Below are 23,790 nucleotides of genomic sequence, written 5' to 3' on the forward strand. Positions count from 1 at the left end.
TATTAAAAATGTCCCCTTTTTCAATTGTAGCCCTGCGATTGTTGCAGATGAAGAGAAATGGTGAGTTGTCTTGCTTTTGTATCGTGGTGGTGATACTTTGTCACCATCATAGATTTGTTGAATGTTTTTAATCAATTTTTTTTTAATCCTTTTTTAAATGAAGGATGATTTTTCTTATCGATCCTCCAGGAGCCAAAGTGGCTTAAACTTTTTTTTTTTTTAAATCTTGTCTCCTTTGTTTGTCTCTTACAGACTGGCTATAAATGACTAATAACGGATAATTATTTCTTTTGATAATTAATTTTAGCAACTCTTGAAGCCTGTAAATATAGTCCATAAATATTCAGCATTACAAATGAACTTATCATACCGTTCATTATGTGACACTTTTTTTTTAAGCTACTAGGATGTATCTAATAAACTAATTATGACTTGCAGTAAAGGCAAAGCTAGAAGTAAGAGGAAATGCCAGGATTTAATTCCTGTTTATTCTGAAAGGACAGTACTACATTTCACTATTAAGCATTGAATCTTTTTAATATTCTTTTCATTATGCTTCCACCATTTAGTTCTGCCATCTTTGGTGCAGTGGCTTTCTATATGAAGCATCTGGGAGTGAAGAGCAGAGCACCGGACAGCAAGAAGGGCAAAGGATTTTTCAGGAGGAAGGTACAAGAAGTCCTAGCCACCACAAACTTTCTAGCGGGGAAAGCGCAAACTAGAAAACTCCACTATTGCATAAATGGGTTTTAAAATCATTTTGAGAGATAGAACTGCAATAAACTGTAGTGATGTGCATCTTACTTCTGATATTTATTGATCTCTTATCACGAGTGCTATTTCCGCATACCGGAAGTGGAAGAGAACATTTTAAAATTGGGTAAACTTTTATCTTCGCACCTTTCAGTGTGACTGCTTCAACTGTATGCAGCGCATCATATATATTAGTGCTGTCAAGCGATTAAAATATTTAATCGCGATTAATGTCGCGACTGTCATAGTTAACTCGCAATTAATCGCAATTTAATCGCACATTTTTGTTACATAAACCATTGTAATTCTCTTAGCATAAAGTGAATGGGCTTGCTTTGCACCAATTTTTTTTTTTTTTTTTTTTTTTTTTTTTATTGCAAAGCATAACACGTCTTGACACAGCCACTGCAAAGTGAAACCTAAGCCGAGCACCGGCGCGGGGCTAGCAAGAGAACCATGAGTGAAATGATCTACTGTTTGAGTTAGTCTACAACTAAAGAGAGATAGGTTACACAGTGACGGTAGGCTTGACATGCTTGATTATAATATAAAGTACACTATTATATTAAGTTTAAGTTGTTCGTTGATAAATATTGCATTGAATCTGATCTTTACTGTTTCAGCTCACTTAACACATTTTGTACTTTTTCACTTTCTGCCTGTTGATGCGTCGCGCTGTCCAATCAGAGGCGGCCAAATTTGCATATTACAGGAAGGATTTCTGGGATAGCATCGAGTTTACAGTTCAGAGGGATCTGGCTTCTTTAGATGCTGTCTTCTTAAAACTGAATAAATATTTAAAAAGAGCCAAATGAGCCAGTCTTTTGAACGGCTCTTTTCAAAGAACGGATCACAAAGATGCGGATCCCATCAAACAGCCATAAATCCCATCTCTACTAGCGCGCCCTGCCCGCGCTGGTTCTTGGGGGCAGAGGACTCTGGCTGTGCGGGGCGTGGCATTACAGTCTAGCTGCTATCGGTTTTCTAACCAAAGTCTCTGTTCCAAGTTCCTGGCAGTTTCAAAAGCTTATGAAAAACCTACATCATGCCACAGAGTGTTAATCTCGCGATAAAAAAATTATCGCCGTTAAAATGGAGTCAAGTTAACGCGTTAATAACGCGACATTTTTGACAGCACTAATATATATATATATATATATATATATATATATATATATATATATATATACACACACACACACATACGTGGTATGTGTTTTTTGAATTTTACTTTATTCACAAAATGCACTTTTGTTTGTCTTTAGGTTCAAAAGAAGGAAGAAAAGTCCAAGGTCCTCAGTATCTTGAGGATCGGAGGCGGCGGCAGCAGCAGTACGTAATCCACCCTCTCGTACTTTGCATGGATTGGTATTTATTGACGAGGATTTGGCGATTGCGCGAACTCTGTGAACTGTAGGATGCAAAGACTTTACCCTATGACTCTTTTTACCCAGCGTTTGTTGTTTCTTTAACGTATGTAAGTGTTATCTGTGACGTATTTTGAACTCACACCTATATGTGAAGACAGGAATTGTACTAATGTTGACTTTTCGCAACATATGAAATGAAACCCGAGCCAACATAAATGGTAACACTGGCTTAACTGGTTGGGTTTCATGCAAACCTCTTGCAAATACTTAGTTTGATGATCAGCACGAAATATTGGTTCTTGTCTCTCTTTTAAATGAATGCAGTTTAGAATCTGTATCTGTAGCAGCACCAGATCTGCTGTTAGGTATTTTGTATATAGTAGACTGACCATTATGATGGTTAAGGTGTTGCAGGACTTAAAGGAACTTTTTTTGCAATATTTTCCTCTTGCAGATGAGGTCAAAAGATTGGACAATGAAGGTACACTGGTTTGATCGCTTTATGTAGTCACTCCTTTCCTTACATGGTCCTACCCCTTACTAATCAAAACTTGAAATCAATGCACCTTTGCATGTTCTAAATTCAACACAGTAATGGTGTTTGGTGTGATCTGTGTATGTAACTGAAATGAAAGACGTTAACCTGAGTAAGTATTATTATTCTATCTACATTCACTGGATATGAGCAATCTTGTGCTCTGATTGGCTACTACTAGGCTATGAGTAGAGAAAAACAAAATGGCGGCGCGTATTGCTGAACCAACCGAGGACGAACGAAATAAAAACTCTACTCGAAAACAACCCCCCCCCCACCCAAAAAAAAGCAACAAAATATGGAATAAAAGTATTTGATGGTAAGAATGTGTCTTTCATTTTTCAAGAATTATCATTATTATAGCATTTTTCACAAATTGCTACCGTCATTTCGCCAGTTTGTTTCCATTCTCGGCGGAAATCATTTTGTTGGACGTTTTCGATAGTTTATTTTTTGATACTTTTAATTTAGTATTTTCAGCTTAATATGAAACAAAAAACAAGCAGACAACGAACTGTCAAGGGGTATAAATGAACGAAAACAAAAACATGGGGGCTCCTCTGTTGGTAGTATTGTGATGCATCGTGTCCAGTGTCTTTAACTGTCCTGTTTAATTGGTAGCGTCCTCTATTCCTTTGATATAAGCAGTCCATTTCTTCCATTTCCTGGGAAAGATTGCTCCACTGGACCTCAGGGAGAGTCATCTTTTCCATTACATAGATTTCTTTAACCCTGTCCATCCACTGATTGAGGCTTGGGGACTCAGTTTTATACCAGTTCTTTAATTTTTTTTTTTTACAGGCAATTAACAGTACTTGACACAGATACCAGTCTTCTTTATATAAAGGGTTTTTTTTGTTAATTGAATTTGCAAAAAATAAAAATGCTGTATTTTCTGAAAATCCAGTGAATGTGTATAGAATAAAACAGTTATTCCAGTCAATTTCGTCGTACATGGCTTATAGTCTACTCGGTGCTACACACCGCGTCGGCTGTGAGCTCATGAACGACTCGATTTCGTGGAATAACTGTTAAATACGAGTCAGTATTTAAGACACAATTTAATACATTTATAAGTTCATGGTGAATTTTGTCTTAATTACTTTGTATTGAGGTTTTTCACCTGACGTCACAGGGTCACGTGACGCCCCGGTGTCCGCCATTTTGAAGGTCAAGCTAGCTAATGTCAACAACAGTAGCTGGTATGTTACTGTAGCAATGTTTACGTTCAGTCATTTGGATGACTGTTAAAACCTTTCAGTCTCAAGTTTTTCCTTTACTGTATTTACTAGTTTACTGTAATTATGATCCGGCAGCTATTTACACCGGATCCAGTGTAAATAGCTGCCGGAGCCGACGTCCCAGCCTGCCCGAGCGCGCTAGCTCCCAGCCTGCCCAAGCGCGCTAGCTCCGGCAAGCTCGGACGTCGGCTCCGGCAGCTATTTACACTGGATCCGGTGTAAATAGCTGCCGGATCATAATTACAGTAAACTAGTAAATACAGTAAAGGAAAAACTTGAGACTGAAAGGTTTTAACAGTCATCCAAATGACTGAACGTAAACATTGCTACAGTAACATACCAGCTATGATGATGTTGACATTAGCTAGTGCTAACAGCTAGCTGCTAGTACACTGCTACAACACACACCGACCCTAATAATACAGTCCTTGGTCATTGCCTGGTAACAGCAAATTTATAATGGGCCATGTCTCAACAGACTAAGAAGTTATTTCAATGACATTTAATAACATTTTGTTTATCCTGAGGACCGAAAGTAAATGAAAATGTGAACAAACCTTAGCTGTAATCAGATGGCGACCACCGGCTCCAGGGACGACCCGCTGATGTAGGCATGTTACCCAGCCTGACACAAAATATTTGTAGGCATCCAAACTCTTGTACGCTTTCAGATCAATACCTGTGTATGGCGATGGGTTTTTAACGACATGGGTATACAGATCATGTGGGCCGAAGTCAGGTAAAGACGAGGGCTTCGTGTGCTTCCGTACGTCAGTGAACAATCCTGGTGGAAGCAGGTAAACGTCGTTCTCTAAGCCTGCTAACCTCAATTTTTGCAAATACCTCTCCCTCTGCTCGCCCTGTAAATGCCCTACGTCGCTGGATAGTGAAGGTGTTTTCTGCATCTCGCTCCTTTTTCTTTCATGTTTTTCGTTTGTCGCCTTCCTCGCATTCAAACTGATTCGAGCCGTGACGTCCAAAATGGCAGCATCACATGACTTGGTCACGTGGGTGAAAAACCTCAATACCTTCATCTGGGAGGAGGGCTAACACTATCCATGCATCTGATTTCATCTCGTATTCTTTCCTCAGTTAGTGTTTACTGTGTAGCCTTCCCAGTCTCTACTGTTCTTGTGACCAGCCCTTCCCTATTTTCCATTATACTAAAGCTAAGGGGTCTGCATGCTTGAAAAAAAAAATTGGAGTCTTCCTTTTAAATCGTGGAATTACTGTATATTGCCCTGTGGTTTTAATTTGTTGCTCGCACTTTTCTATTTCTTTCGCAGGTGAGAAGGAGAGGAATAGTGAACGCAGGAATACTGGGAGCACCACAGGACATCGTGGCTCCAGTTCGGATGGAAGTGCAGTACTCCTCCCGGGTCGCAAATCTTCTGCACTGGGGCCTTGCGTTTCTCAAGGCATAGAAACCAGTGAGGTGCCACACAGCAACGTTGTTGCCTCCAGCCCTGAAACTTCTCTGCCAGAGACAGGTAGGGAGTTTGTGTGTATATATAATCTGTCTAAATACAAATGAGTGAGAAATTAAAGGGGGGGAAAAAAGAGCAACTCTGTTATCCTGTGGGAAGCATTTTACTGGATTGGTTTGGATCCATGTGTCCCCTTAAGGCTGATTTGTACGTCTTGGTAACTATGCGTACGCAAAATGGCTGCCATGCCAGTCCTGTGGTCATTTGGTATGTCGCTTGTGCACGTCTTCAGAAATTGACACGTCCACATGGTACGACACCAACGTACAGGGATGGCAATTTTCCGCCGAATGGCGGAAATCCGCCGTTTTGAATTTCAATTTTATCATTTTTGTGGAACGTCTAAATCCGTAGAGAAAAGTTTTAGGGGGGGTTGGGTACCTAACTTTTATTGCTGCTACCGAGATTAGTGTCAAATCGTATCGAAACCACATGTCTCGCGAACAACGGAAGCTTCTATATCGAGTGTAACAATGAAAATAAGCAAACGAGTCTGTGATTGGTTGCGAAGTGAAGGATTCAACCAATGCGAAAGCGTGTTTCATTTCACTGGCCGCCATTTTGCCTTTAGCTAAATGTCTTGCACGAGGTTTTGAGAGCATTGTTTTCCACGGAAATATGAAGTTTTTATCACGAGATCAAGAAGCATCGGTGGCTGAAATTGACAAAAATGTCAAGAACAAATTTCGTTGGGATTGGCTACAGCGGACAGTTACTACGAAAGTGAAACTTGGAAAAAAGATCGAGGAGATCAGCGAGACGCTTGAACAGTTTATCAAGAAGTGCGATTTGCCTGGCAAAGCATTTTGCATTTATTGTAACGATGTGATCAACTACGGATCCCGTGGCTGTCTGGCATTAATTGACCATGCTTCTAAGGTCAAGAAACACTCGGATGTTATCGCACTTCGTAAATATGCCTGGGGCAGTCAGAGAAAGTAGTCTTTTTTTTCTATTAAACTTTAGATACTTATTTTTATCATGTATTTTTCACACAATATACATGTAAAATGGCTAGAAAATAGGTAGAAGAGGCTAAAAAGGCTAAAGCTTCAGGGGGGCTCTGCCCCCCTGAACCCCCCGTTCGGAGTTTCAGCTGAAATAAAAATTTCCTGTTGCCATCCCTGAACGTAAATAGTGGCTGCGTTATCACACTGTGACATTGTGTCTACAACTGAATAAACAAACTAACGTGTTTCAAAATGTATAGTTGTGTCCTATTCTAGACCAGTGTTTTGCAAAGTGTGGTCCGTGGACCACTGGTGGTCCGCGAGAGACCTCAAGTGGTCCGCGAGGTGATCTACAAATGTAGTCAGCGTTTTCAAGATAAGCTAGCGTATGCTTTGTAACATTATTAGAAAGTTAAATTGATCCAATCTTGTTTTTAACGGCAATCAAACGGGCCTGTAATTTCATTATTATTACCGTATTTTTGGGACTATAAGGCGCACTTAAAATCCTTAAATTTTCTCAAAAATTGACAGTACGGCTTATAATCCAGCGCGCCTTATGTATGATTTACTTGTTGTGCTTACTGACCGATTTTATGTGGTACAGTGCGCTCAAAAATTTGTCAATGTGTAAGTACGACTTTGGTAAGCAACAAAGCCGCTCCGCTCAATGGATATTCGGAGCATTGCGGTACGCTGTGTCACTACCTGATCGGCCTCGTAACAGGACCCCTGAGCAGTCTACAAGACTGCCTGACTGTAATGTCTAAACTAGAAATGCATTCATGTAAGGCAGCCCGGGCCTGGAGTACACGCTAGCAACAATAGACCAATCAGAGAACAGTATTTAGTACGCTTACCCCCGCCACTTTTTATACGCAATACGTACTGTGCTTCAACATTATATTACAGTACATTTGTGTGTACGTAAAAGGACCCCCAAAATGGCACCTGTTAAGAGGCATGCTTACAAAGTGTGTTTCAAGCGGGTTGGAAGAGGAATGAATCAATAAGTGAGTGTATTTTTCTGTACCGGTATTTGGTGTTACAACCGAGTGGAATAAAGTTTGATTTACCGGACTGTGTTGTTTTGCTTTATGTGCCTTACAATCTGGTGAACATAGACACGTTAATTCACAGTGCGCCATATAATCCGGTGCGCCTTATCGCCCGAAAAATACGGTATTTAAAAAGCGTTCTGCATCTGAATTTGTACCACATAAAACTTGTAGTGTGCACATGCTCTTATTCCGCCTTGTGAGCACAATATCTCCAAGGCTAATACAAGTGATTTCACCAGGTCAAGATTACTGTGAGGTCAAATGTCCATCCCCAAATCACAACTAACGCTACGTTCACACTGCAAGGCTTAATGCTCAATTCCGATTTTTTAGTGAAATCCGATTTTTTTGTGAGGTCGTTCACATTAACAAATATATGCGACTTGTATGTGATCCTCAGTATGAACGAAAAGCGACCTAAAAGTGTTCCGCATGCGCACTGCAGGATACGACGACGTCACACGCAGTGAGCATGGCCAGTGTTTACAGAAGTAAAACCGCCCGGTTGCGGTATGACTCATCCAATCTAGCTTGAATAGCTGCATCCCCCCAAATGGAAATCAGCTCCCTAACCTCTGCGTCCTTCCATTGAGAAGATTCAGAACCTTCACAGCCCGAAGCGTCCCTCGCATTGATGTCATGCGCAGGGGCGCAGATACGTTTTTTGAACTGGGAGGGACAAAAAACTGGGGGGGGACAAAGCTGCCAGCAAACCAACCCCAACCCCGATATGCCTGTCAAACTTGTTGTTAGTAACCATAGCAACCAAGCTCGAGCTCGCAACCTGTGCAGTCTGCGCAGCTCAACCAACCGAATATCAGTCTTTGTTTTGTTTTATGTGAGTTGTTGCAACTATATGTATACACTGCCGTGCACCTCAATAAACCGAATGGTAATTAGTCTTTTGATTTTTCCGTGAGGTTTGCCTTATGCAAAGAAAGACAGCATAGACGTTTTTTCCTCCCTATAAGTGGGGGGGACCGAACGAGGTGAATTTAAATCTGGGTGGGACGAGTCCCACCCTCTATCTGCACCCGTGATTATGCGCCATGTTGTTGTAACTTTTTTTGAGAGACCCGCCGCCTACTTCAGCGCAGAATAGTGACGTTTGTGGCTTGTTGATGACGTGCAAGTCGGATGAATGCGACCTGGCGGTTCAGACTGAAGTCGCATATGAAAAGAGCGGATAGGAATCGGAATTAGGACCACATATCCAAACGGCCTGGGTCGGATTTGAAAAAATCGGATCTGTGTCGTTCATATTGTCAATAAAAAATCGGATACAGGTCACATATGGGCGAAAAGATCGGATTTGAGTCACTTCAGCCTGCAGTGTGAACGTAGCCTAAATAAGGTGTGTAGTCTACCCGCATCGACGCCGTTGGCGTCGAGTTCTTTCTGTTAGTGTTTTTGAATTGTAAAAACCTCTTAATCCTGCCAAGAGGTCTGTTTTGAGTACTGCTCTTCTTAATAAATACATTTAAATGTAAAGCCAGAGTTTCCGATTTGAGACAGCCCAGTGACGACAATCACGCAGATGGCAGAGCGTTTTAAAGAGAAACCGAGCTAGTCAGTGTTTTGATTTGATTTGTCTCATCACTGTGCATGAAATCAGTAAAACATCGCAGTTCAACTTGGAAACCAGATGTTTTGGCTCTGATGTGCAGTCTAGTGGATGCCACATTTAATCATGTAAATATGCATAAGATACCCAATCGAGAAAATAAACAGTGTCGCTCGTGTTACAGCTGCAAAGAGTGGTGTTCATGTGTCCAGTGCAGTTTCAAAGACTTGTAGATTCTAACCTTGAAAAGAATCTTGAAGCTGTTCTGGTGGCTCGTGATGACCCAGCACCTTACCATGTTGATTTTTAGCTCCTCCGGTCGCAGGCCAGGCCGGATGAGCTTATGCGATCACGCGTCGTCCGTACAAATATCGCTGCTACTTCTACAGGATTGCTCGGATTTCGATCAAACTCGCGTAGTGTGTTCCCCAGGTGGGTGTGCATAAAAGTTGTCAAGATGGTGGTGTCATCTGCCATATTTACGATTATTATGGGCGTCTTGGCCAGCATTGAGGCTGTTATTCCTTTTGTCACCTGTCTGTATACTAATATACAGTCCTGCTCACCATTATTGGCACCCATGAAGTTTAAGTACATAATGTGGAATATCTCCTGAAAAAAATGAATCAAGTGAAACAACTTTTTTCTATAGAGAACTCGTGTTTGATACAAAAGCGCAAATGATAAACAACAATTTAAAACAATAAACAATGAGGGGAAAAATATAAAAATTTAAAGCTTGCTGTGTCACTGATATTGGCACCCTTTGCTGTAAATCAGTATGGAAACACATTATGACTCACCTGTGGTAAATCAATCACCTGTAATAAATTGTCTGTGCCCATGTGACATGAATTAGCCAATGAATGATGACTTCTGTGTTTTAAAAAGCCACCTGTTATTCCCTGTTCCTTTGTCACAATGCTGAAGACAAAGGAGCTGTCTGAGGACATCAGAAGAGCTATTATTAGCATACACAAGATCTCCAAAGGGTATAAGGCCATCTCCAAAGACCTTGGTATCCCTGTTTCAACAGTGCGTAATGTTGTTAAGAAGTTTGCCAAGCATGGAACTGTCAAGAACCTCTCTGGACATGGGGGGAAGAGCAAAATTGATGAGAGAAGTCTTCGAAAGTTGGTGTGAATGGTGGAAAAAAACACCACGTCAAACATCCAAAGACCTGAAGGCCAACCTGGAACAGTCTGGGGGTCATGATTTCGACAAGTACCATATGCCGCACACTAAACCAAACAGGGCTTTATGGGCAAGGGCCAAGGAAGACACCATTGCTGAGGAAAAGACATAAAAAGGAACGACTGATCTTTGCCAAAGAGTACCTGGACAAACCGCAATCCTTCTGGGAAAATGTTCTGTGGACAGATGAAACAAAAATAGAGCTTTTTGGCAATGCACACCAACAGTTTGTTTACAGATGGCGCAATGAAGCCTACAAGGAAAAGAACACCCTACCAACAGTTAAGCATGGTGTAGGATCCATAATGCTGTGGGGCTGCTTTGCTGCATCTGGTACTGCAGGCCTTGCCTGTATCACAGGAATCATGAAATCAGAGAATTATCAAGATATTTTAGAGGGAAATGTCCTACCCAGTGTAAGAGAACTTGGTTTGAGTCGAAGATCATGTCCTTCAGCAAGACAAAGACCCAAATCACACATCCAAAAGCACGCAGGAATGGTTGAAAAGGGAAAAAATGGACTGTTTTTAAAATGATCTTGATCCAATCAAAAATCTTTGAGGTGAGCTGAAATCTGCCACTGAGGAAAAGAACCCTGCAAACGTTGAAGAGCTTGAACAAATTGTAAAGGAAGAGTGGGAGAAAATACCAGCTGAGAAGTGCAAGAAGCTTATAGATGGCTACAAGAAACGTTTGGAGGCTGTCATCACTGCCAAAGGGTGTGCAACCAAATATTAAAGAGGGGTGCCGTTATTGCTGCACATGGTGCTTTTTCGGTTTCTTCTTTGAAATTACAATATGTAAGTTGAAAAAACAATTTTCTTTGTTAAATTTCGCTGGACCTCCAATTAAAAGATCCTGATGCTATAAATTTGGTACATTTCCATTTATTTCTGAAGATATTGTACAGGTTATGCAAAAAATGAAGGGGTGCCAATAATGGTGAGCAGGACTGTAACTAGCGGTTTCTCAAAGTTGGGGTGTGAATCTGGAGGCTTTGAGATGTTTATTTGTGGCAGATCACAGAATCCAGGGACACATGTCGGCCCGGGGGCATTTTGAGTTATTGACAGATTCAGAAAGTACAGTTTCTAAGCTTTCCAATGATGCCTTCCATGTGGAGATCTGACAATATTTGAAGAATGTGTGGCCTTTTGAAAGTGTATACTTCTTAAAACAGAAAAGGGAGAAAATCGCCCTCAAAGTTTTCCATCTCAGCTACTCTGGGTGTAGGGCGGGCACATAATGGTGCTCATTTGCATGACATTAAGGAAAGCCCTACCCCCTACGAGCTAGCACAATGCTACTTTCATGTAAACAAAGATCACCACGTCAATTTTCCTTCCATGCAAAGTATGCCCAACGCAATTATGAGGTACAAAAATAAGTCCTAAAGTATACTTTAAGACTTTTTGTGGTTGAAAAATTACTCACACCGTAAGAAAGAAAGATAGCACGATGATGACACAACTAACACAACACTAGTTTCACGTAAAGCCTCGGTCACAACTGGCCGTACCGTGCTCCTACGGCCGGTCTACACGCAAAAAACGCAATAAACACACGGAGAGCGCGCATGAAACGCACGAGAGCGCGCATGTGAAAAGCACGAGAGCGCGCGTGTGATGTGCTGATTTTCGAGCCGCAGACCGGCCGCAGAGGTTCTTTGTCATGTCAAACAAACTCTACGGGCGCTTACGTTTTTTTCAGGTTGCAAGACAAACTTACGGCCAACGCGCGTCTTTCTCCATGAACAAAAAAAACCGCAGCGATTTGGGAAACGCCAAAAATCACACGGCCAAAAAATCGTACGTCCGGTTGTGACCTAGGCTTAACCAAACCAAACCACAACACTCTCCGTTACATGCAAAAATAACCACACAGCCTTAGATTAATAAACTTACCCCATCAGAAAGAGAAACGGCGCCTTGCACACACCAATGCCTCCGATGGAATGTAATCCTAGAACGGTCCGTGTATCATCCGATCATTCAAGTATTCCATTCAATCTGGAAAACGAGGTTGCGTTTTTTTTTTTGGCTAGAAATGGTGATCTCCGATGTGTGTCAGCTCCTCTGCGCGCTGTTTAGTAACTCATTCCATAGTGAAATCACACGCCTGTATGCAGCTAAGTAGCCATGCGCTCAGCTCGGATCATACAGCTGATTCACGGGAAAAAAAAACAAAAGACTTAAATCATCATGTGAATGGCCCATATGGTAATTTACCCACACCCCCCAGCAGGCTACAGTCCTGACAAAAACGAGACAATTTGCAACAAAAAATGTATGCTTTTCCAACAAAACAATCTGTTATCTGAAATACTGATTGCATTCTTTAATATCTCAACTTGCACATGATGGAAAAAAACAAAAATCACAAATTTCGAAAAAAAAAATGCTTCTTTTGCGATTATCTCGGATTCATTTTGGCCGACATGTGTCCCTGGATTCGGTGAGGGGTCACATTTACTAGCATTTATGTTCTTGTTTGTTCCACAGATCAGACCAGCAGACGTTCGGACCACCAGTCGGTATCGGATGGTGGAGATGTGTCTCCTGCGTGCTCCAATGTTGGCATCTCTGTCTGGGAGCCTCCGTCTTCTACTGACAACTCGATAGAAGAGAGCCATGAAAAGGACAGGTAGTGTAGGAGCAGCTATAACACCGAGTCTCTTAACACAGCCTTCAATGTTTAATTAGACAGACACACAACTAGGTAGAGTGAATGAATGGTTTTAATGCAGAATGCATTTGTGTTTGAATAAGAAGAGATTAGTTAACACTCAGTGTATTAAGGTATCGGACTGTGCTGTGACTGAGGGAGAGTGGTAAACACCATCACCCCGAGTCCCTGCTGTGTGCTCTTCGTCGCTGCCGCTGCTGGCAATGCTGTCTGTGCTCCGTGTCAACAGAACTGCACCAGTTTGTCAAACTCCCTCATTACGCTCATACGCATAAACTGTCAGGGGTGGTTTTCTCAAAAGCTTCTTAACGCCGAGAGCATCTTAACTAGGAGAGAGAGTATTCATCGTGATGCTCGCTCTACCATTTAACGACTATCTTTTGGGAAACCCACCCCAGTTCTCTACCGTCCCTCCAGTTTCCCTTTTGTTCTGTCCTTTTTCTGTCCACGTTTTTTATTTTTCATGTCCTTGTGTTACTTTTTCTTACTTGATATTGCTATGTTTATACTGAGAGCCTACCAAGAGCATTTGTTCACGCTGTTTTTGTTTTTTTTTCCTTTAAAGCAGTGTTTCGCAAAGTGTGGTCCGCGGACCACTGGTGGTCCACGAGAGACCTCAAGTGGTCCGCGAGGTGATCTACAAATGTAGTCAGCGTTTTCAAGATAAGCTAGCGTATGCTTTGTAACATTATTAGAAAGTTAAATTTATCTAATCTTGTTTTTAACGGCAATCAAACGGGCCTGTAATTTCATTATTATTATTATTATTATTTAAAAAGCGTTCTGCATCTGAATTTGCACCTCATAAAACTTGTAGTGTGTACGTACTCTTATTCCGCCTTTCGTCTCTAGGCAACAGTCACCTCACAAATCTCTGCCTCACAGGCAAACAGGCAGGCAGACCTGAAAACAAGCAAACGAAAATTCTGAACATATAATAGGCTAATCCTAACTAGCTCGTGTTCGTGGCGATTTTTTTTTAATTTACTGAAAGTGAAACAACAAGGATGGAGAAGTGGCTGACAGGTTCAGTTAAGAGGAAAAAACCTGACACTACCGACACAAGCATCAATAAGGAGAAAATGAAAAGAAAAGAAGATTCAGTTAGCACCGAGTCCCCAACACAGGAAGAACAAGAAAAACAAGCTCGGCAGACTAAACCAACGGCAAAGGTGAAAAGAAAATACCACAATGAATATCTAAAGTTGGGATTTTTCTGGACTGGGGATTCTGAAGATCCCAATCCCCACTGTGTCCTGTGCTATGAGATTTTAGCCAACGAGGCAGTGAAGCCAGCAAAAAAAAAAAAGCCAGTCAGTTCATTCGTGTTCCTCCTAATTTTGAACAATTTTTGAACTATTGATATGAAATGTTCTGATTAACTGTTTGCTGAATTTTAAACCTCCATACTTTTGCCTTTAAAAACCACGGAGGATATGGAATGGATAGGCCTTTAATGTATTTAGTTAACCATAATTTTTTCAATTAAAAACACAATGCAGGGGTGGGCAATTTTTTTTTCCATGGGGCCACATGAGAAACAGAAAATTTTGTGGAGGGCCGGACCAAAAGGCTGAACTAAATTCTGCATGATATTAATTGTATTTCTTTATATAAAGCAGTAAATAACATTATTTTTTACAAACTGGTAAGAGTATGGAAAAAACGAGGTTGCCTTACAAAAAATGTCATTTATTCAATCAAATTTCCCAAACCAATGGTTAACAAAACGTGAACGTTTGTACCTTTTTTTTTTTTCAGTCACATTCACCCCAAAACACAATAAAGACATCACAATATTGTCTTTCTACTCCAAATATCAAGCAAGATACATCATATTATAATAATGATGCCCACATTTGTAGTCTAATCACCTCATTTGGTGTTTTTCAGTTTTTTATTTGTTCAGTGAGAGAAATCCAGTCTCTGTTGGTCTTTAACGAGTGCATCAAATGGCCCCTTTCCACTACCCTTTTTCAGCTCACTTCAGCTCGCTTCAGCTCACTTCAGCCCGACACTGCTCGCGTTTCGACTACCAAAGAACAGCACGACTCAGCTCGCTTCAGCCCTGCTTAGCCCCTAAAACTCGCACGGTTTTGGAGTGGGGCTGAAGCGAGCCGAGCCGAGTGAGGCTGGGGGCGTGAGCAGACACTCCCCTGTGCACCGATTGGTGAGGAGGAGTGTCCTCACATGCCCACACACGCCCCGCGAGCACGCTGGGATCTGTAAACACCGTAAACCCGGAAGAAGAAGAATTACGAATTACGAGAATTTCTGAAGCCTTATGCGCCTCGCCTCATCTATACGCTCTTGCCAGTATCTGTTGGCGTTGTCGGTGACAACAAGCCACAGCACCAAGACCAGCAACACTAACGATTCCATGTCCTCCATGTTTATTGTTTACTCTCCGGGTCGTGAGACTACCGCTTAAAAGCTCACTGATGTCACTGTTTACGCTGCTTAACGACATCATGTGACGTCCACCCACTTTCGCTAACTCCACCCAATGTGTCCACCCACTTCCAGCCAGCACGGTTCAGCGCGGTTGTAGTCGAAATGCAACTCCAACAGCCCCGCTCAGCTCGACTCAGCCCAACTCAGCACCGCACGGCTCAGCCCAACTCAGCCGCGTTGGTAGTGGAAAAGCGGCCAAAGTCACGTTGAATGTCTGAGGTGGAGATGTGAAGCACAGCTGACAGATGATTATCGGTGAGAGAGGATCTATACCTGGATTTGTTAAACTTCATCACTGAAAACGGCGAGTCGGTGTAGGTACCAGATCTACAGATCGGCTCGGGCTCCGGCGCCTGCTGGTAACGTCACACTATGTGATTGGCTGGATCGTTTGAAGGATGACGTACAAGTCTGTGGTTGGTCTGGACAAATTATAGAAGTAGTTATCGTGGGATTAGGTTTCGTGGAATTTCATGTCGCATGCATTGCGTTTTTGTTGAACACAACTTCAAAATAAAAGCAATGCACATTCAGTCCATGCATGAGGTAAAATTAGAAAATACGTTTATTTTGTAATTTCTAATTAACCTTACGCGGGTCGGTCAGAATGAACCAAAGGGCCGGATGCGGCCCGCGGGCCGGAAAATGCCCAGGTCTGACCTAATAGTACACATCTCTGTATGATCTGTGTGTGTGGGGTGGGGGGGTGTTGACAGGTGGTCCCTGAAATTTTTTTTGGGGACAAAGTGGTCCTTGGTCTGAAAAAGTTTGAGAAACACTGCTTTAAAACAAGTGTCTTCAGTTTCTTCATAGTGAGAAAATGCGCTTCCTTCAGGCTTTTTTTTTTTTTTAATATATATTTTTAAAAGTTTGTATCGAACAGCTTTGTCGAGTATGCAAAAACTTGGACTGTGTTTACCAAGAGCATCTTCAGCTGGTAAGCGCACACATCCAAATTGAATGTGCTCTTCGTAAAGTCTTTGTCTAGTTCATTCTGTCGCCCTGTTTGTTTGCGGTTGCTTTGTTGAAGCTTGTTTTCCTTGCTGCCTGTTCAGTTTTTGTCTCGTTTTTGCTGGCATTTCTTTTTTTTTTTTGGTTCCGTTTTCACTGAGTTTGTGATGGCTCTTTACAGAGGTCATGTATGAGTTAGGTTTTGATAATGTATTGATTGGAACATTGTCCATGAGAACTTTTTGCTTGTCCTGTATTTTACAGACGGAAGACAAGGTGGGTCTTCATGACTGAGACATGGATATTCTGCCAGCTTCATCCTGCTACTGATTCCACACTCATGTTCATACAAAAACACAGAAGAGCCTGTCCTATACCACACCTCTGTTGTGGTAGAATTTAACTTGATGTTCCTGTAAACTGTTTTAAAAGTATACATAGAACTCCGCTATTTGGAACTCGAGGGCAAAATTTGGCAAATTTTAATAACTCGGCATATCAGGTGAAAATTCAATCCAGATTGCTTGAAAATGGTCTCAGTGAATGCAGAACAACATACGTTTTGCAGAATTAAAGGGGAACTGAAGTCATTTTTAAACTTGCTTTATTTCTTAATTAACGTATTCAATTACGTTTTCGGTTTTATTATCGTGACTCGTATTGGCGTATTATATTACACTTATCGGCCTTTTCGGTTTTTAGCCATGTCGAATGTTGTTCGTATGGTCCACGGCAGGCGTCGCTTATCCGCGCGATCTTCACGAGATTTGTGCGAGACTTCAAATGTGAAGTGTCAGTGCTGCCATTTTGAAAACTGTTTACACGGCAGTTAGATCGCCATATCATTCCAATTTGGATTAATTTCACGATTTGCCAGCTTCATCAGTGATGGAGTGTCAGGCGTGCACCTGAAGGCGTGCCTCGGGCTGCGCGTGCACCGTGAACAAGGCGCACCTGAGCTAATTTAAGGAACGGTGTGTTGACCTGTTTAAGGACTGCTGATGCATTTGCATCATGAAGTATTACGATACGCATTACTGAGTCTTTCTACCCGTTGTTTTGATTTCCTGTTTCACGATCCTCGTGCCTGTTTCTCGTTCTCATCCTCGCTTAGCCTTTGATGTACTGTTTCCGCCTCGACCGACCCTTTTGCCTGTATTCTCGTTTTTGATCTCACCTGCCGTTTTGGATTGTTTGCCTGTGTCTATATTGTCTCACTGTATATATATTCTGCACTTTATTAAACTGTATACTTCTGCACATCCGCCTCCCTCGCGTACGTGACATGGAGATTATTCCATGTGACTTCGAACCGACGTGGAGTAGAGAAGGGTTGGAAAGACGACAGGATGAGGACGAGTCCGTCGCGCTGGTATTTACGTCATTACTGTCGCACAATTAAAACGTGCCGGATCAGGCGGCTGGTGGGTTTTCAAAATAAATACATGCATGTATTTGTGATAAATACATCTTGTACTGAGCGCATTTCCCACATAATCCTCACTAAGGTTTCGGACAGCACTACAAAACGGCGTCCCCACTATATAGTGAGTAGGGAGCGATTTCGGACACGGGGCAAACTTCCGGCTTGATTACGTCAGCATTCGAAAGAGGGCGCGCGCGTCTTTTAGACAACATTGGCAGATGTTGGCCGCTTTGATTTCCGCTGTACGTTTTACTTCCGTCCTACGATGTCTCGCACAGGTCTCGGCGAATCTCGTTTACGGCCATCGCTTTGACATATGGACTGATGCATTTATATAGCATATTTCAAACACTCATAACTTGTTATAGCAGTGACAAAATAGCTGTCAGAAATGCGTTCCTGCATTTTATAAAATGAGAAATAGAATTTTGAGAATAAAAAAATTTGCCTTCAGCTCCCCGTTAAAATATGTTTATTAGTTCTTGAGATAGTACAAATCAAAATGAGAAAAACAGCTTCATTTTTAGAAAACTGCAGGAATATTCTGTATGAGGATCACATGGTCCAAAATGGGCCTCATTAACGAATGAGAGCAAATGTTTTTTCTTAACTTTTCTATTTTTCAAGATATTTACATGGAAATTGGCAGGCGCATAGATGGTTGTATACTGAATACAAGGTTTGAAAAATTAGTAAAAGCAAATTAGTATTTAATTAGTATTAATTATGCCAATTAGCTAAAAACGTTAAATCTGTACACTCAATAAAAAGTAATAAAAATATTTCTAATACCCTTTTTGTGCTCTGTAGGCCTTTGTATTTCTAAGTAGGGCCTACTAGTGTTTATATTAAAGAATATAGATGAAAATATTCACAGCTTTTAAGGCGAACCTCGGAAAAAAAACTGACAGCCACATCCAATAAACAATTCCAGTTAATTGAATTGAAATTGACCCTCGGGTTTCTGACTTCCGTTTTTTTTAAATATCGTTCCAACTACCAAGATCTCAATATTTTTCATCAAAATAACTAGTTATATTCTAAAATGGTTATTTATTTATAGGAATGTTTGATTTGGGGGAAAAAAAATAAGCAGGTAAAGCTATGAAAACTCACTTCAAAGTCTTTCGTGAGTCATAACGTCAAAACTAGCTGAAGGAAAATTTTGCTGAATACTTCATCAGAAACAGTGAGAGCTAGAGAACAGCTCTATAAAAGTTACCTGATTTATATTCACGAGTAATCCAGTCAGAAACCGATCAGAAGCGGGGGGGAGAGAGAGAGAGAGAGAGAGCGCCTGACCACTTTCCCGTGACTCAAAAAGCACTGGCAGTTTCCTGATGTCGCGTGAGCAGTGTGTGCACTCTGTTTTACCAACTTTAACCTGCCATTACTCCCAAAGTATTGAACAGATCTTAATGAGATAAATCTGTTTGGAAAGCAGAAATAAGCTTTTTAAAGGTCCCATGGCATGAAATTTTCACTTTCTGAGGTTTTTTAACGTTAAAATGAGTTCCTCTGACCTTCTTAAGTCACCCCAGTGGCTAGAAATTTCATAATGTGTAAACCAAACTATGTCCAACATTTGAGAATGGCGCGTCAAAACGTCGCGTTGATAAACTCTTCCCTTGCCTACGTCAGCAAGGGAGATGATCCCCCCCCCCCCCCCCCCCCCGGATTCCCACCCACTGTATGGATTGCCCCGCCCAGCTCAAAAGTTGCCACCAAACATGGAAGTTGCGCTGTACATGGATGTGACAACACAGAAAGGAGTCTGTTTTTACTGCCGACGGGAGAGCCCCTGAAGACGCAGTGGCTTAATTTTATTTACTTCAATAATACGCCGTCGAGTCTACCTAAGACGGTGTATGTTTGTCGGGAGCATTTTCCTGATGAATGTTTCCACAACTTGGGACAGTACAGGGCAGGTTTTGCACATCAACTGTTACTGAAGCCTGGGTCCGTACCAAGCGTCCCTGCCGCATCAGCCACAAACACCGAACAAGTAAGTGTATAACTGTTAAGTCGTTTTGCCGTGTTTTAAAATCGGTGCCACGTTAGCCTTGCAATGGCTACATTAGCTGTGCAGCTAACCGCTTCCTGCAGTTAGCCAGGTACTCTGCGCTACAAAACCAAAAAGCATGCAGCATGCTCTGTTATAATAGTCAATCAAAACAGTTTTTACAAAGACACCCACATTCTTTTTTTTTAAGTCACTCGTTCATTTTGTTTGTTTGTTTGTTCAGTAAAAACCCAAACATTTGTTGAATTTATTTCCTCGCGTCGCACCTTAATGATGTCAGCGCGCGGTATTTTTCCCTTCGCGGTTTGTTCCTTCTCTCTCGCCATAGTAAGACACCCACATCCGCTTGTTCTGACCCACTGGAGGTAGCGTCACAGTGCTGTTAGCCAATCAGAGGTAATGCGTTTACATGTCATGAATATTAATGATAAGAACCGCCCCCACCCTCTACCCTTCCCCGCCTCCTGCTTCTCATTAGCAAAACGACGCACTGGGAAAAGCGCTGAAATGGGGCTTTCTCCCAGGAGGCTATATCTACGTGCCGAGGGTTCATTTCGAGAAAGGCTGCGGATATAACATCCGGAAACCTCCACGAGCCCGTTTAAAGCATCAACAAACCACCATGCCATGGGACCTTTAATGCTAAAATATTCAGGAGTTAAGCAATGACAGAGTTGAAAACTTAATGAGTGTCTGCATGCACACTTTTTTTTCACAGCATGGCCAGCGGGCGTCTGATACGCCTAGAATAACTTCATGTTAAAACCTTTTGTACATCAGATAAGATATTGCTGAGCCTCTTGGATGCGTAATATTTTTGGCCCTTTAGACTTCTGATTGCATTGTAGTTACTGTGCTGTGTTTTGAGCTTGTGGTTCTGCTGTTTTCACTGCGTTCCAGGGGAATTATAGGATCTGTTTCTTTTGTGCGTACTTTGCATAATTTGGAAACTCAGCCTAAAAACTCCACCTGATATTTCCCAACTTGTAGTGCTTAAAGTATTTCATCTGTTGTTCATTCTACACAGAAGTAGCTGTATATTCAGTTTTATGTCAAAGATGAATAATAGGCTTGCTCAAAGGAGCACTGGATTCTTGGTGGGAATGATGAGATTATGTAGAATTGCTGTCTGAATCAGTTTTCTGCCATTTATGATCTCTCTCTCTCCATATTTTCTCTTCCTTTAATCTTTCTATTTCTCCCTGATGCATGTTTTCATCATCCTTCTGGCAATTTCAAATTAAACCTCCCCCCCCCCCCAAATCTCCTGCTGCACCTGGTCTTGTCCTTTCCTCTGTCGTACTTTTCTTCCTGTACCCTTCCCTCTCCCCACACCCGCAACTGGTGTGTATTCAGGAGTGTGCGCCGGAGCGAGAGTCTGTGTGTGGATCGCTGTCACTCTCGCCGTGTTGGCTCTACTCGGGCTAAACAATCTCGTTCCCGTAGTGACGTGGACCTTCAGTCAACTTCCACTTCCCAACCCCCTTCACCTTTCCCCCAGCCCTCCAGCTTGTAAGACTGCATGAAAACACAAATTGACACAAACACCTCAGATTTAATCAAAATGGACATTGGCCTCAGGCGGCATCACATATTATTGTTATAACACCTGTAAATTAACATGCATGTACTGAATCATACTAATACTCCAGAGGCAAAGATTCCCACAAACATGTTCATGAACATCCCATTAACACTCCCTGGAATGAAGATGCACAGCAGGGATTCAGTAACTGATGCTGTTGGTCAAAAGAAACCACATGACTGACCTATTTCATTGACCTGTTTTTTTTTTTCTTTAACTAAATAATGGAGATTATAATTCAACAAATTGAGAGAACACAGTGATGGGTGAATGGCATGAGTGTTGAGTGAAGTATTTCTCTTTAACCTTTTGCTTTCGCTGTCTCTAGTGTGGATGTGCCATTGTTGCCAGCTGATGGCTCTGTTGTAGGGAATACCTCTGGCCCCTTAACTCAGCAAGAGGAAGTGGAGCCCCGGCTCCTGGAATTAGAGCAGGACCCACCCAACTGGAGGGAGCTTGCTTCCGCCGAGGTTCTGAGTAAACTCACTAAGAAAGAGACAAAGAGACAGGAAGTCATCAACGGTAAGTGGATGTGTAGTCCCAGAAGGCCATAAACCAGTGGAAATGGAATGTGGGTGGGGATGAAGGTAGAAACTAGCCAAGTGCTCCATCGTACATTATTATTATGGAAGACTCCTATAATTACTTACAAACATGGTCTGCTGTGCACAGTGTTGTATTTAAATAATATTGGTTGGCTTTGAGTGGTATCAGATATAGTCCATTCAGCTAGCATGATATTGAATCTGTCGAAGACGAGTAGCTGAATGGATTATGTCCGATAGACCCCACACACAAAAAAAAAAAAAACCCAGCCATTATTATTGTTCCATTATTATTCGATGGAACAATTATAGGTTTTACAAAAAGTTAAGCACAGGAGGGTAACTTGACAATATTGAATGCTGATTCTGATCAAATGTAATTCAATGTTCTGTCAAGCCAATGTACAAAGTCAAAGTTCTAACAATAAAAATGGTACAAGTCCAAAAAGCCTGAACAACAACCCAACTTGGATACAAGCTCTATCCAGGTTGACAGTTCAAGTTCACGGTTACTTTTGGTCGTAGTTAATTGTTACATTGCAGTTGTTCAAAACAAAAGGGCTTTGCTGAGTGAAGTCCTCTTGTAAAAGCCTCAGTCACTTTTCCTCACTTCCAAGTAGAAGGACAGTCTTTCCGCAGTTGCTCTCTTTTCCAGTTTTTCGGTGTCCATTGGTATGTTTTTCTCTTGTAAATATGCGTGAAGAATATCCAGTGGTTTTGGTAGCCTTTCTGGTGTTCAGCACGTCTTTCTCTTTAAATCTTCTGCTTTTAATGAAGCAAACCTCGCGACCATGTTTGTGAACAAACGGTCACAGTCACTCACTAGCGTGGAAGATGTACATCTCCGACATGTCCCTTTCCAGTTTTTCAATGTCCACTGGTATTTAAAAATTTTTTTCTTGTAAATATGCATGAAGAATATCTAATGAAGTTTTGGTAGCCTTTCGGATGTTCAGTGCGTCTTTTAGTTTCAGTTCATTTCATGCTTATTCTGAGCACTGAATGAACCCCGTCTTCTCTCTTTCCTGGCCGACAAAGAGATGATTGTGTGCACACAGCAGCAAAGTTTTGTCTTTGCATGAGCTCTGATGTGTGACGGCGTCTTGTCTTGACAACATGCAATATTATAGCAATATTGCATGCTCATTCTCCATTGGGGAGAGTGGCATAATACATGGAGGATAAGTGATGATATTGCGTGCCATCAATAAACCCACTAGAAGGGGAATAGAATACATATGTTATTTACCAGCTGGGAGGTCCGTATGGTGAAATACCATGACCGAGGTCTTGAAAGTACTGAGCGAGGCCCTCTGAGCTGAGGTCAGTATTCAAGGCCGAGGTCACGGTATTTCACCATATGGACCGACCTTAAGTTGGTAAATATAATATTTTAATTTTTTTCTTTCCCAAATTCTAACAGAAAACGAGAGCGCCCGAAAGGGAAAACCGAGCCGAGCCGCCATTTTGAATCCTCATTCACGGCTGTAATGCAAATGGCTTCCCTCCTCGGTATACAAGTGCACTTCCATGGCAGGAAAAAAAAAAACTACATTTTGCCACCTATGTAGTCCCCCATTTATACAAAATAGGAGTCATTCAGGATTCAGCCACATTTTTGCTCGGCGTTAGCAAATTACAGGTTTTTAGCTTTCTCCTGAAATGTTTTCTTTTATTTCTTCTTCCTCAGGGTAGTAAAACTTGCTTTTGCTGTGAACACAGTCATTATCGCTATTCTCCTGAGAAATGTGAAAATAAATGTTGACCAAAATTGCTACTGTGTTGTTGCGAACGAGCGAGTCGCCAGAGGTCCGTAACTGGGGTCCGTATCATAGGATACGGACCCGCTTGCCAGCCAGTCCGAGTGCAGGATTTGATGGAAACCGGACTGCAAAAAAAAGTTTTTATTCCATCAAAAAAGTATGTACAGTGGGGAAAACAAGTATTTGATCCCTTGCTGATTTTG

General features: G+C 41.7%; 1 protein-coding gene across 5 annotated transcripts in view; it reads left to right on the forward strand.

Annotated features, from left to right (window-relative positions):
* The window catches only part of arhgef1b (Rho guanine nucleotide exchange factor (GEF) 1b), a 171,052-nt gene that overhangs the window by 96,872 nt on the left and 50,390 nt on the right, over nucleotides 1-23,790 (forward strand). For 2 of the 5 annotated variants that reach the window (XM_060900162.1, XM_060900163.1), the window contains exons 9-17: nucleotides 31-60; nucleotides 570-669; nucleotides 2,019-2,085; nucleotides 2,578-2,604; nucleotides 5,186-5,389; nucleotides 12,657-12,798; nucleotides 16,510-16,521; nucleotides 21,051-21,206; nucleotides 21,608-21,801. In XM_060900162.1, the coding sequence (XP_060756145.1) occupies nucleotides 31-60; nucleotides 570-669; nucleotides 2,019-2,085; nucleotides 2,578-2,604; nucleotides 5,186-5,389; nucleotides 12,657-12,798; nucleotides 16,510-16,521; nucleotides 21,051-21,206; nucleotides 21,608-21,801 (932 nt within the window). The remainder of the gene's footprint in view (nucleotides 1-30; nucleotides 61-569; nucleotides 670-2,018; nucleotides 2,086-2,577; nucleotides 2,605-5,185; nucleotides 5,390-12,656; nucleotides 12,799-16,509; nucleotides 16,522-21,050; nucleotides 21,207-21,607; nucleotides 21,802-23,790) is intronic. The other 3 variants (XM_060900164.1, XM_060900165.1, XM_060900166.1) reach the window with 3 other exon arrangements.

Source organism: Neoarius graeffei, chromosome 19 (genome assembly GCF_027579695.1).
Source record: "Neoarius graeffei isolate fNeoGra1 chromosome 19, fNeoGra1.pri, whole genome shotgun sequence".
NCBI classification, from domain to species: domain Eukaryota; kingdom Metazoa; phylum Chordata; class Actinopteri; order Siluriformes; family Ariidae; genus Neoarius; species Neoarius graeffei.